The sequence below is a fragment of the Anser anser genome (genome assembly GCF_964211835.1).
Source record: "Anser anser genome assembly, chromosome: 9".
In the NCBI taxonomy this organism is placed as follows: domain Eukaryota; kingdom Metazoa; phylum Chordata; class Aves; order Anseriformes; family Anatidae; genus Anser; species Anser anser.
The window spans coordinates 28,252,312-28,265,110 of NC_139729.1; the positions used below are offsets into that span (position 1 = coordinate 28,252,312).

General features: G+C 58.5%; 1 protein-coding gene across 25 annotated transcripts in view; it reads right to left on the reverse strand.

Moving 5' to 3' along the window:
• The window catches only part of MBNL1 (muscleblind like splicing regulator 1), a 78,948-nt gene that overhangs the window by 20,002 nt on the left and 46,147 nt on the right, over nucleotides 1–12,799 (reverse strand). For all 25 annotated transcript variants that reach the window (XM_083848667.1, XM_083848673.1, XM_083848671.1 and 22 more), the window contains 2 exons: nucleotides 7,227–7,397; nucleotides 2,611–2,811 (listed from right to left, as the gene is read on the reverse strand). In XM_083848667.1, coding sequence (XP_083704793.1) covers nucleotides 2,611–2,811; nucleotides 7,227–7,295 — 270 coding nt within the window. In that variant the 5' untranslated portion in view covers nucleotides 7,296–7,397. The remainder of the gene's footprint in view (nucleotides 1–2,610; nucleotides 2,812–7,226; nucleotides 7,398–12,799) is intronic.

The following is a 12,799-nucleotide window of genomic DNA, read 5'->3' on the forward strand; positions in this document are numbered from 1 at the left end:
GGAGAGCTAAGCCATATAAAGCTCTGCAATCACGTAATAACAAACAGCGACAGCAGCGAGCTCTCCTAAAGAGCAGGTAGATCCGTGGCAGCCAGGACATGCCACCTTCTCTGAGGGTAAGGAACAGTCCACGTAAAATCTTTCAAATCAGTTTTGCGTTTTTGTAATCAAAAAAATATACAAACGATTTGTTGTTCATAAGAATGATGTCCTTATTAGATATGTGTATGCTAAATCTGGGTATCTCTGATTCAATGGCCATACGCTGGGAAGCACCGGCCAGTTATCTTCTCACCCACACATTGAACTATTGGAACTGCATTTGCTGCGGGGAAAACAGGAGGAGGAGCAGACACCCCCTGCCCGCAACAGGCACTATTTTTGTACAAGTGGCTCAGTGTGGAATCGCAGAGCTGCTGGGTAAACTGCAAAATGCTCTCGGTCCCAGCCAAAATAAACAGCAAAACTGAACAGCCGAAAGGGGGGAAGAAGCTGGATGTTTTAAAGTGATCCACGTAGCTCGGGCAGAGTCAAGGCAAGGCCCTGGCAGAACGGCAGGGCTGAAAGCGGAGCGGGCTGGGACGGCCCTCCTTCAGGGACATGGCCATCTCCGAAGAGCAGGGCCCACGGAGGCAAACGCGGGTGCAGCAGGGAGGGCCGCAACCCGCGGGGCCTTCCCCCAAGCCTCACAGCTCGTTTGCGGGGCTGCACCTCGGCCACCGTCCCTCCTTCACCACACCGTCCCTCCTGCCTTCGAGTTCAAAGGAAAAGCACTCAGCCTTCCTTTTCGATCGCACCGATTTCAGACGGTTTTGCGGGCTTGTCCCAATGGTTAGAAACGCTTTTTACTGCGGACTTTGCCTCTGGGTGTTCTGTGAGAGAACCGCTCACAGCTCCCCCGCGCGCAGAGACGCCCGGCTCAGCAGCTGGGCGTTCCTCCCGGCAGCAAGGCAGGGACAGCACGGAGCCCCCGGAGGACCAAATCTTGCGCGTGAAGGTTCCCCTGCCGCAGCCCAGCTTTCGTTAGCTCCCTGCGCGCCTCAGTCGCAGCCTGCCGGCCAGCCCAGCCTCGGCTCCGCAGGCGGCACGCAGCCGCCACGCGCTTCCCCGCCCTGGGCAGAGCCGGCGCTGGGGGCCTCGGGGGCTGCCCCGCGCCTGGCGAGGAACAGAAGGGTTCGGGCCCATGCAGCCCGAGCACCGCCGGCCCACGCCGTGCCTCTGCGGCTGGAAGCACAGCCGCACACTGCAGCCGACCTCGGCGCGTCCACCCGATGGGCTCCCGCTGCCAGCAGCCTCCTCTCCAGGCCTCGTTTCTGAACACAGCGTGATTTATTTATGAATTTATCTAATTGTATTTTGGTTTCAATCCCTCTCTGCCAAGTCTCCACTGTGAAATAAAAAGCCACGGGAGGTCCAGCGCCCCTCGGCGAGCCCAGCGAGGCCGCCTGCTCGGGGAGGCTGTGCCTCCTGTAACCTGAACACGCTTCGGGGAACTCTTTCCTCGGAGAAAACAACTCTAAAAGGGGAAGTGATGTGATCCCGCGGAAGGGGAACCTGCGCTGATGTAAGCTCCGAGAATAGTGGCAGCGGTGCTGGGAGGGCTCGCTGCCCGGCCCTGCCCCACGCTCCTCCTCGCCTGCAGCCTGTTGCCGCAGCTTGTTAGCCAGGGATGAAACCGCTGAGAAAAAGGAATTAATTTTCCTTGTAAGCAGACACATACCCTATTACTGCAGATGCCTAGGCAAGGAGAAGAGCACTACAATTACGACTGGCTGCATTTTAAGGCAGATCCCTGTCGCTCCTCCTGCCGTGCTCCCGGCGTGCTCAGGGACCATCTCCAGAAGCCCGACCTCACGCCGCACCCCCAGGCCCCGGTGCTGTCCCAGCGCGGACGAGACCTCGCGGGGCCGAGGTCCATGAGAGCGGCCGGGCCCTGCGCCCACGCCGGGACCGACGGCACAGCGCGCGCAGAGCAGGGACGGCGTCGCCCGGGCTGCCCAGCGCCCGGCTCACGGCGCTCCCAAGCGTGTGGCACCGCGCTGGCTCCGAGCCCACGCTGCCGCAGCGCTGATACGGTGCCGAAAACACGGTCAGGCCTTCAGATAAGAAAGATTCAGGGCAGGGGAGAGTAACAGCTAGCAAGGACTAGCGTTTGTCAGGGCTGTAGCGAAGGATGATAAACAAGGCGCGGGAGGCCGCGGGGGGAGTGCCAGCAGCATGTGTCCAGAGCAAAAACATGCCAGAGGCTGGAAGCGAGCTCCCCCCCGGGCGGCTGCAGCACGGCCCTTGCACCAGCTCCCGGCGCTCGTTACCCGCGCCCGCTCGTTAGCAGCTGCTGGACACACAGTAATGCAGTCTCGGGGCGCTCTCGCTGCTCCCACGGCCATCCCCCAGTATTCCCGCCCCCTTCCGCGATGCAGGGCCAGGAGCAGAGCTGCAAGCACGAGCCGTGGTGGCACACCCCCTCCTTGGCCTTAGCCATTACCAAGACAGGGTGTTACCGGCTCCAGTGAAACTCGCAGTTTTCTTTCACAAGAAAAATATTGTCTGTGCAGGAGACACAATAACGGAGATAACTTGTGAGGGTAAATTGTGCCTGTCGGCTCCTACCTCCAGCCTGTCTGTCCTCATTAGCTTCTGGGCGGCAGCGGCAGCAGCGGCAGGAACCGGGACGCCGGGGTTGCCCGCCACCAGCATGGGGGCGGTGGGCAGGATCTCCGCCGGGACCAGACCCGGGGACACGGGCCCCAGGTAGGGGTTAAAGGCGGCCGAGGCGTTGGTGGCTAAGCTGGGCGCGACTGAGAACATCGGCTGCAATCAGAGAAAAGGAGAAAGACACTTAAACATTGATACCCGCCGTGCCGTCAGCATCGTAGCCTTTTGGCTACCATCCGAAGCACAACGGCCACTACGTGCGTTAGTAAAGGAAAAGAAGCGCCTGCGGTGCTTGTGGGCCGGGAGGAGCCCCCACGGGAACCCCCCACCCGAGCCAGCCCACGAGGACAGGGCACCGCCAGGTGCTGCTCACGCCTCGCCCCGCACAACTGCAGCTCTTGGAGCACGCCCGTCCGGCCCGCGCCCTGGCAGTGCCGTGAGCCAGCGCGGCACCGCGGCACGGGGCAGCCCGAGGGTCTCGGAGGAGCACGGCCCAAACGCGCAGGCAGCACGCAAGCGACCCGCACGAGCGCTCCAACGCACGCCGCCGAGCCACGCTCGCCTCCAGGACACAGGTGAGGGCACTTCCCAGCCTGACGCCAACCCGCGCTGGCTCGCGGACCGCTGGGGTTCCGTAAGGAACAAGACCAGAAGGTTGTAACCGCTGACTTTTATAAAATTAGGCGGACACTCAGAAAGAAACGTCGGGGGTACGCTTTATTTAGGCTAAATCACTGAGCCAGAGAGAGGCCATGCAAATACTGTGGGGTGGTTTTTTTTGTTTGTTTGTTTTAAAAAAAGAAACAGTCAGATGCCCTTGCAGGCTGTCACATGTTGTGCAGATAATTAGATGGAGAAGACCAAATAACGCTGTAAGCCCAAACGCAGCGCTGGTTCGCTGCAGTAACGATTAAATAACGCTTCTGCCCCACTGAATCCAGAGGCGCTGTGCTAGCAGTGTAATTGCCAAATAAAACTTCATCTGGAGTGTTTATCTTTAGTATCTAAATAAAGTAGTTACTCAAGGCATTTAGATTTTTCTTCCAAAGTAACTTTTAGAGTGAAAAACAACAACGAAGTTAACGCAGATCTCTTGCTCTGTTTCCTATCTCTTTCAGCCAGACAGCGCACAGCACCACATGTTTTTGTGTTTCTGAGGAAATGACCGAATTGTTTGGAAGCAGGGAGCAAGTCCATTTGAAACACTGGACAAAAACACATGCAAAGGTTACTGGAGAAAAAAAAGCCTGAAATGTCTGCAAACGGGAGTAGTTTCTTTAACGTGTCTGCCTTTTCATCCATGCGAACAACAAAAAAGGGAAATTTTACAGGAAATAAAACAGTATTATTAGCTACACTATCAGTTAACCATACTTTTCATTATCGTGTTATCATCTGCGCAATAACGAACGTTCAAAATAAAACTGTGAGACTGTTCGTGTGTAACCTGAGATTTGATTTCCATTTGACTTCAGCCCAATGAACCCAGCCAATACAGCACCTAAAAGACCACCCTGGTTGTTTGCTACCGGGATCACCTTACGTTTATATAAATGCCCCACAGCCTTTAGAGCCCTACAGAGCACCACCGGTTTTACCACAGCGATTCGTACTGCGCCGGGGCTCGCAGCTCTCTTGCCGCCAGCTGTACGCTCGTAGGGCAGGAGATGAAAAACGGCCCTAGGGCCGCGCGCCCCGCCTTCGAGGCTGGCTGCTGGCAGCAGCGGGACGCGAGGACACCAACCTCGGGCAGCGCCGATCGCTCCGAGCAGCCAAGCGCCCTCCGAGGCTCAGGGCCACGCGGGCACCGCTGCCCCGGGAAGGTCTCTGGAGAGCCGGGGGCAGCGAGCGGCCGCCCCACGCCCCCCGGTGCCGCGGGACAGGCCGGGCCCCCGCTGCCCCGCGGGCGGCCGGCAGCGCTCCTGCCGCCCCGGTGCCTGCCGCAGGGGCCAGGCGGTGCCCCCGGGAGCACCCCGCAGACACTGCTTGCGGCTACGCTCGTGAAAGCGTTCATCGGGCAGGAACAGGAGAGGACCCCCCCGCCCCCCTCACCGAGGTGGAGCCCCTCGTTACAGCAGGTCACTTTACAGTCACAAGAGCACAAACGGCTTCGGTCTGCGTACCACGAAGCACACAGTGACTGGCGCAGCACCGGATGGGATGGTGTAAGCCACCTCCTGTCACACCCCGACACAACATCCACTCCAACGATGCTACAAAGTAAAGCCGAATTATCAGGCTGACATCCACCTGGGAGCAAGCGTGTTGGGACAGCCGGAGGGCCTCACCACCCGCCCTCGTGCTGAAGGAGGCTGAATTCGGAACCCACAAGTTCTGCAGCGCTTGAGCCCAGGCGGCTGGGTGGAGATCTGTGCCGTGCCTCAAACTGCGCCGACTCAGGCTGCTCCTTGTACAGTCAGGGTGAGCGCAACACGGAGCAGAACTTCGATTTAACCCTTATCCTCCTGCCAGCCTCTCTTTATAGTAAAAAGGAATGCCGCTCCCAAGCACTGCACCAAGTATTTTTTCATGTTTACCTAAATATTGGTGTCTAGCTACACACTGCTTTGTATAAAACCAAGGGGATGTATCAGGTTATCGTTTATGAAACAAGCAGACCAAAAAGTTAATAGAGAAGAACAGGTTAATGGGGAAGAATACTTGAAGTAGTGGCTTTTACTGTCTGCAGCACCTTGACTGTTAAGCCTTTTCATGGCCCCAGATATGAGTTTGCTGGCACCGGTGCTGTGTCGCTGTACTCAAACCAGGAAATAAAATAAAATCGCAGCGGATGTACACGTCTGTTTGGAAATTGAAAAATGTTGAGGTTGCTCTGAAGTTAAGGCACGTAAAGTATAGCCTGCGTTTGAGCTGCCTGGCTGCACACACGCTGCACTTGGTTTCCGATCAGAAAGCAGCGAGCAGCGGGCACCAGCCCCGGAAGCCCCCGGCAGCCCCCGGCAGCCCCCCACAGCCCCCCGGCGCTGGGAGGCCGGGCCAGGCTGCGCCCCAGCCTTTCGGGCCCCCTGCAGCAGCGCGGTGACACCGCACTCGGTGCTCACGCGCTGACGCTGCCTTAGCTCACTTCCTTCCTTCGGTGATGCATGCAATTTTGTTTAACAAAAAGATGGCCAAAAGGAGAAAATAACACGCCCTGTCTTCTCACGCTGTGGTAAGTGATGCCAACAATTCACTGTGAAGGTCCCTCCAGAACATTTCTGCTTTTCTCCCCCACGTACACTTTTTCTTGAAACAGCCGAGGCATAAAGCCCTGCGGAAGAGTAACAGCTTGCATTAACCAAATCAGATAGCCTACAGGGTGTTCACTGGAATTTTGTAGACCCCCAAAACATGGGGCCAAAATCACTATTTAGCGCAAGTACAAGAGCCCTTTGTGCTCTGCTGATTTTTCCTAAGTATTTATTCTGAGGAGTACAACCCGTCACAAATAAAAGCAGTGCTGAAGACCTCACCTAACAGCACGTCTCCTCCTGGAAGGTATCTGCAGGTAGACGCAACTCGCTAAGCTCTAACTTCTCCAGTAAGGAAGGAACCAAAGAACTGTCAGGGAAGTGCTAACGCAGACATATATATATATAACATATTTCCCAACTCATTTCTCCCGTGCTGCCATTTCACCCGTCAGAAGCCAGAGCTTCAGCCGGGGAAGCACTGTTTGCCCTTTGACGTAGCACACGCCAGCCTCCCTCGTGCGCTATTTGGTACCCCATAGTGTCTGAGCTACAAGTGTGTACCCCAAGCTTCCTGGGCCACCTTTGTCCATAGGTTAGCTCCGCCGACCTCTCTGGACTGCGATCGAGAGAACTAGCACAGGGCGTTCCGCTCCGCAGCGCGTGGCTGGCGGGTGCCCACCACGTTCCTGCGTGCTGACACCACGGGTCACGGCAGAACGAAACCCATCCCCGGGCTGCCGCGAAACCCTGCACTGCGCACACGTACTGAAGAGAAGCACATGTCGTGCAGCGTGTGATTACATTTCACTGTGGCCAGACGAGAGATTTCTGATGGTCCCCTTTTCCCCTCCTTTGTCTCTTCCAGGCAGCCTGGTTATCGGCACGCGCTGCTCCTCCTGCCCAGCCTGACCTGCCGGTGGCACGCAGCAGCCCGGCACACGCCCCGCAGCTCTCGGGGCAAGCTTTGCACCCTGCTTACAATGGGCCGTGAAAACCCAGGTCCGGTCCAGCAAGTAACACTGAGAAGGTTGCCCTGAATGAATGGAAAACATCCAGTGGGAATCTTCTCAAACCCAGGAATCTCTTCGAGCACACGAAATTGCAACGGAAACGTCTATTTTCTAAAAGCCCACACAGATCGCTCACTTTCTCAAAATGAAGAAAGATGTTACAAAGATGCATTAATTCAACAAAACATGAAGCGATGCTGATTCAGGCAAGGAAGAAGGAAGCAGTACAAAGGCAGACTAGCCATTTGCTGTTCGCTTTCTCCACCAGTTACCAACTTTTGTGGGCTCTTACAGCCATCCGCACCCGCTAACCCCCTCAGCCTACAACAGATCGTAGGCACCGATCCGAGCCCCAAAGCGCACGTACCACAGGCTGCAGGGGGGCACCAGGCATCATGGCGTTGGCAAGCTGCATCTGCTGGGCCAGCATGGCCATGTTCTTCTGCTGAATCAGGTTATTGCGTCCATTTATCTCCAGCTGCGTTTTTAAGTGTGGTGGTGGGTGAAGGTATTTGCAGTTTTCCCTTGAACATCGACCCTGAGGAAGAGAAGGAACATAATTGGCTTAGGCGGTTAAAGGCAAATCTTTTTCGTTACGTCTCTGGCTCAACCAAACCCAGCAAACACTGCAGGGCCAGGGAGAGGCGCCAGCTACCTCCTGAAATGATCACGTACCGATGGGAGCAACCTCACAACTCTGGTATCAGCTCCTTGCTTTACGTTTCCAACCTACACGTTTCTGCAATACAACCCTAAAAAAACAAGGCGGCCACGGAGCCAGAAGTGCCCCCACCAGGAGCCCGGCGGGGCAGGGGCACGACCCAACGAGTCGTGGGCTGGGAGCACCCCGCTCCGTCCTGGGGAAGCTCTGTGCACTAACTGGTCTTCGGAAGTGTAGCACTGGAGCCCCAACCCTCACCGAAGGGATGGTAACAACAAAAATATAAAAATAAAAAGGAGAATAGAATCCTTTTCTGGAAAAAACAGGTCCCTTAAATTGCAATCCTTTCCCTTTATTCATTCATCTCTGAAATAAATCCAACCGGGAGCAATGACAATGCAGAAGGCAGCTTTACTTTCAGTAAGAAACCATCTTTATGGGGAAACAAATGAATTCAGTACAGTTTGACCTTATGCTGCAACTTTGCTCAGGAAGTTGACACGTATCTTTGTTACGAGGTCCGCCAGCAATCTGACCTGCACGCCCGCCTGCCTCCCCGGTGGGCAGGACAGACGGCCCCGCGCTGCCCGCCTCCCCGCCCGGCTCTTCGCTGGCAGCCCCAGTTTCTCAGAGCTCGCCTCCACAGCCAGCTGCCGTCGGAGCGATCCCCGCACAGGGAGACAAACCCGGTCACGGACAAGCACGCACACCCTGCCGCTGTTTGCAGGCCAGGCAGCCCGGCGACAAAGCCCTGGCGTACGGAGAGCGCCGCCGCACAGGCAGAGCAGAGCGCTGCTTTGTTCCTGGCAGTTCTTCCTCTGATACTAAAACCTGGGCTAATTACTGGTGCCACCAGCGAACGTGGGGCCAAACTGTAATTTACTGGTTGCCTGGAAGATGATTATCTTACAGTAGCACAGCGTAGAAATCAGGTTTAATTACTGCTAAGTGAGCCACAAGGAGCTACAACGTGTGCTCCTTGAATCAGAGGAGCAGTTCCATTTCAGAGGCCTGACTCAGAAATGCAATTAAATTCAGTTTTCTTACTTTGGCGGTGGGCTTTAGGCTGCTCCGTGCCGCCCCAGACCCATCCTGGAGCCTGGCATCGTGTTTTGTACACCAGGGCCTTCTAACGGACTTTGTAAGCTCCAACGCTGTCAGGCCAGAAGGGACCACTGCCATGGTCTGATGCGATGTCCGCTGGCTCCCGGCAGACCAGAAGCCTCCCTCTGTCGTTTCCTGCTCAAACCCGTCGCTATTTGCTCAGCAGCTGCTCTTAAGGAGGACGATTTACTTTAGGGCAAAAGCTACGAGCGCACCACAGCCCTGGGTAAGCCGTGCCCGTGCCCAGCTGCCGTTAGCTGCTGCCGAAAGGCCTGCATCCTTTTCCCTGCTGCTTTGGCACCTGGTGCCGCTGTTTGCCTCCAACCGTTCTGCATTTTCAGGTCCGAACAAACTTTCCAGAAGAAGTGCAGGCCTCTCTGCTTGGGAACAGGCTTTCTTTTCTTGTTTGCATTCCACGGACCTTCAGAAACGGTCCGCGGAGTGCCCAGCAGTCAGGAACCGCAGGCCGAAAGCCACCGTCAAAAACCCTGCCCCAGAACAAGGTCTGCATTAATCTCTTCTGTGCTGTGAGCAAGTCATTTCTTAATTACCTTCTCATTAGACCCAGTTAACTTCAGACAACAAAGTTTAAGGCAGACTTTCACCCTCTCACCCCTCGAATCTTTTTTGTGGACCTTTTCTGAACCCTCTTCTGCTCTTTCAAGCATAAAAGCACCAATACTGCAAGCAAACAAATTGTGAGGAGCAGAAGCCGGGCACAGCGGCACAGCACTTGTAACTCCGTGCCAGCACTCTGGTAGCGTTTTAACTGAGTCCTACAGGATTAAAATAGATTCTCTTAGAAGTACGTATGCTCCCGATACGTGCAACACTCTTTATCGGAGATCCCACCTGGTGAACCGGCAGCCACGGGAGACAAACGCGCCCGTGCCCGCCTCCCTCCTATAAAGCGGCAGCAGGAAAGCACTGGGCGCACAGCACGATGGCACGGGTGGAAGGAACACCAGAACCCGGTTTTGACACCCGGGGCAAAACTTTGTCGTCATAATTTTGCTTTTACGTCTGCCCTGGAGACTTCCTCACAAGTCCAGCGGGTGCTCATGGCTCCAGCAGCGTGCAGGCGGCACCCGGGCGGGCAGGCAGGCGGGCAGCACCCCAGCAGGCAGGCGGGCGGGCAGGCAGGCGGTGCCGCGGGCAGGCGGAGGTGTGCCCGGCAGGACGAGGCCGCTGCCGCCTGCTCCCGGCACGCAATTTTTACTGGGCCCCGATGCTATCGCACTGCAGCCGCGGCAGTGGTTCTGCGGGGCACGGGAAAGGTCTGGATCCTCCGGGCAACAGGCGAGCAACAGCAGCGAGTGCGCGTGGCGTGGCGAGGAGGGCGGCGTCCCTCCCGGCACAGCCTCAACAGCAGCCAGGGCCAGCAGCGAGCGGCCGGGCTGCTCCCCACGCTGCTGCCCTCCGGCACCACGCTAAGGGCAGGGGGCGGCAGGGCGGGGGGCGGCAGGGCAGGGGGCGGCAGGGCAGGGGCACACAGGGCAGGGGGCACACAGGGCAGGGGGCACACAGGGCAGGGGGCACACAGGGCAGCACCGGCCCGGGGGCTGCAGGAAGGGGAGCGCGGGGCGGGGAGCGCAGGCTGCCATCACATGCTGTTTGTCTCTGGCTATCGTATCAACAACCCCCGGGCAGGAAGCCCAGGAAGAACGGAACAGGCAGCCCGGCCGTCGTTAAATCAGGGCAGCGTGATGCCTGCGGTACTTCAGGCCGCCTAGCCTTGGCCTTGGTGGGGGCAGCGGGGGGCGGTGGCAGGGGCCCCAGGTGGGTCCCAGCACGACCTCCCGGGCCCTGATTTGCCCCCAACACTCGCAGCTCCCCCCTGTGAGCGTGCGGGGGGGCCCGGCCCCTGCACAGCTCCCTGAACAATACAGCCCCAGAGATGCAAAGAGCAGAATGCCTCACACGCTGCCTACTGCTAACTTCAAGTCTTTGCTATGAGCTGTGCTCCAGACCCTGCGGTCTAGCCATTTTCGTACAGACCTCTGCCTTTTCTCAAAAACCACTAGCCGAATTACTGTGCTGAGGAGTTTTTAGTTGGAAACAGGAATCAATAACATGTATTAACAAAAACATGTCTATAGGAAAATAACGTATTTGCTTTGCTTATCCATTTGTTGAAAGAGAACACCCGTTCCCACTGAGCTCCCTCCTTCCCCGGGGGCAGGGACGCGGCCCCCAGCCGCCCGCCGCAGGGCCATCAGGCGCCTTCCCCCCGCAGCGCAGGGCAGGAAAGGTTTCGGCCGCGAGCTCCCGGCCCTGCACACCCAGCGTGGCACCAGCCGCCCGTCTGGGCCGCGCCGAGCGCTGCCATGCCACGGGAGATTCCCTCTGTTCTGCCAGAGCCGGGTAACACCGCCGGCCCTCTACATGCCCGAGGTACCTGCAGCTGCACGGCCAAGCTCCAGAAACGCAGCTGCTCTGCGAAGGCCGTGAAGCGACGCCGCGGCAGCCCGCTGGGTCTGTTTGTTTATGCTATTTTTATAACGCTGCAGCAGCACGGCCCGGGTTACAGAGCACTTGCCGTACCGCTCCGCCGCTGTTTATACAAGGACGGCCGCTCACGGAAAGCAGGCTGGAAGGCTGCTGGTTTGTCAGAAGTCCGCTGGCCCCGTACCGCGAGAGCCCCCCTGCAGACGTGCGGGAGCGGGGCCCTGCAGCTCGCCATGCGCCGCAGCCGGCTCCTGCTCCTGCCCTGGCGCTGCCGGTGGCGCCGCGGGCACGGGGACACCCGCACCGGGAGCTCCACGTGGCCTCCACGTGCTCTCGCCGTGGGGATTTGTACCACGCGCTGCTGCTCAGCCGGGGCCCGGAGCCAAATTAATTCTCCAATTAAGGACCGTCGCTTAGCGGCACCGCGCAGGATGCCGCGATGGCCAGCGGGTAGCGCCAGTGCAAGGAGCCCCCACGGCTCAGGGGAGCCCCGGCCCTGCTCCCTCCCCACGCCGAAGCAGCGCCAGCAGCCCGGGAGCCCAGCCGCACCCGAGAGGCCGGCCACCTCCCAAAACGCTGTCCCTGTCCCTGTCCCCATGCTGGCGGTGCCCAGCCGAGCCGGGACGGCTCCGCGCTGCCCCGGAGCCCCGGCAGGAGCCGAGCGCGGGCTCCGCACCCCAGCAGCCCCCACACCCAGCCGGGGCTGCCGCGCTGCTCAGGCCTTTAACGCCCGAACCCAGCGAGCAGCAGCAATCCTGCCGCAGAGCTGTCGCAGGCTAAGGGTTTGTGGCTCGAACCAAACACGTCTCTTTTAGGGAGCATCAGTTCCTCCTGCCAGCAGAGCCCACCCACTAAACCCCAAGCAGAGGGCAGCCGTTACGAAAAGCCCAGCCCCTGCCTGTAAGCAATGAAACTGCTTGTGCTGATGCGCACGAGTCATGCAGGGAAACACTCAGACACAGGCTAGGGTTTGCCTTTTAAACTACACTGCTCGCACTCGCTTTGTGGCAGTAGCTGTGCTCTGGCCCACCGAGCACACATTCAGAGGAGTTTCTGAAATACTAAACCAAGAGTTACTGCGAGGGCTTTACCGACCTGACCCGACGGGTACAAACTCCAGCCCCGGTGAGCCGATGGCTGTGCCTGCCCCGAACCAGGCAGCTACCCATCGGCACACCTCTAGCCGAAGCCTTCCAAACCACGTACACCCCTGCCGGCGCAGCCTGCGCTCTCCCCACAGCGTCCCGTGCTGTGCCCAAACGCCGGGTCGCTGCCGGCACCACCAGCGCCGTGCCGAGGGACGTCAGCCCTCGCAGATCTGTCCCGCCCCACGCCGCAGCCAGACCCAGGCTCGCAGCTGGCGAGCAGACGGCACGGCCTCGGGTGTTCCCACACAACTCCCGGGCACAACCAGGACGTGCTGGTGATGGACGCTTCTGGTTCCACACGGCACAAACCGTCCTGAGGATCCCTCTGTGAAAACACAAGCACGCTCTGAAACGGCAGCTCCCCAGCCGGGCAGCCCAGCCGCCACCCCAGACTCGCCAGCAGCACGGGGCCTGCGCTGCTCCGCCAGCCCCAGGAGGACAGGGGACGTGTGGTACCTGCAGCCCGAAGCCTGACTCAGCACCTCAAACCAGGCCCATGCCCGGCCCCGCTGCTCCAGCCCTGTGCACAGCAGTGCTTTCACTGCGTGCGGATCACCGGGGACGTTACTGCCCTCGGCA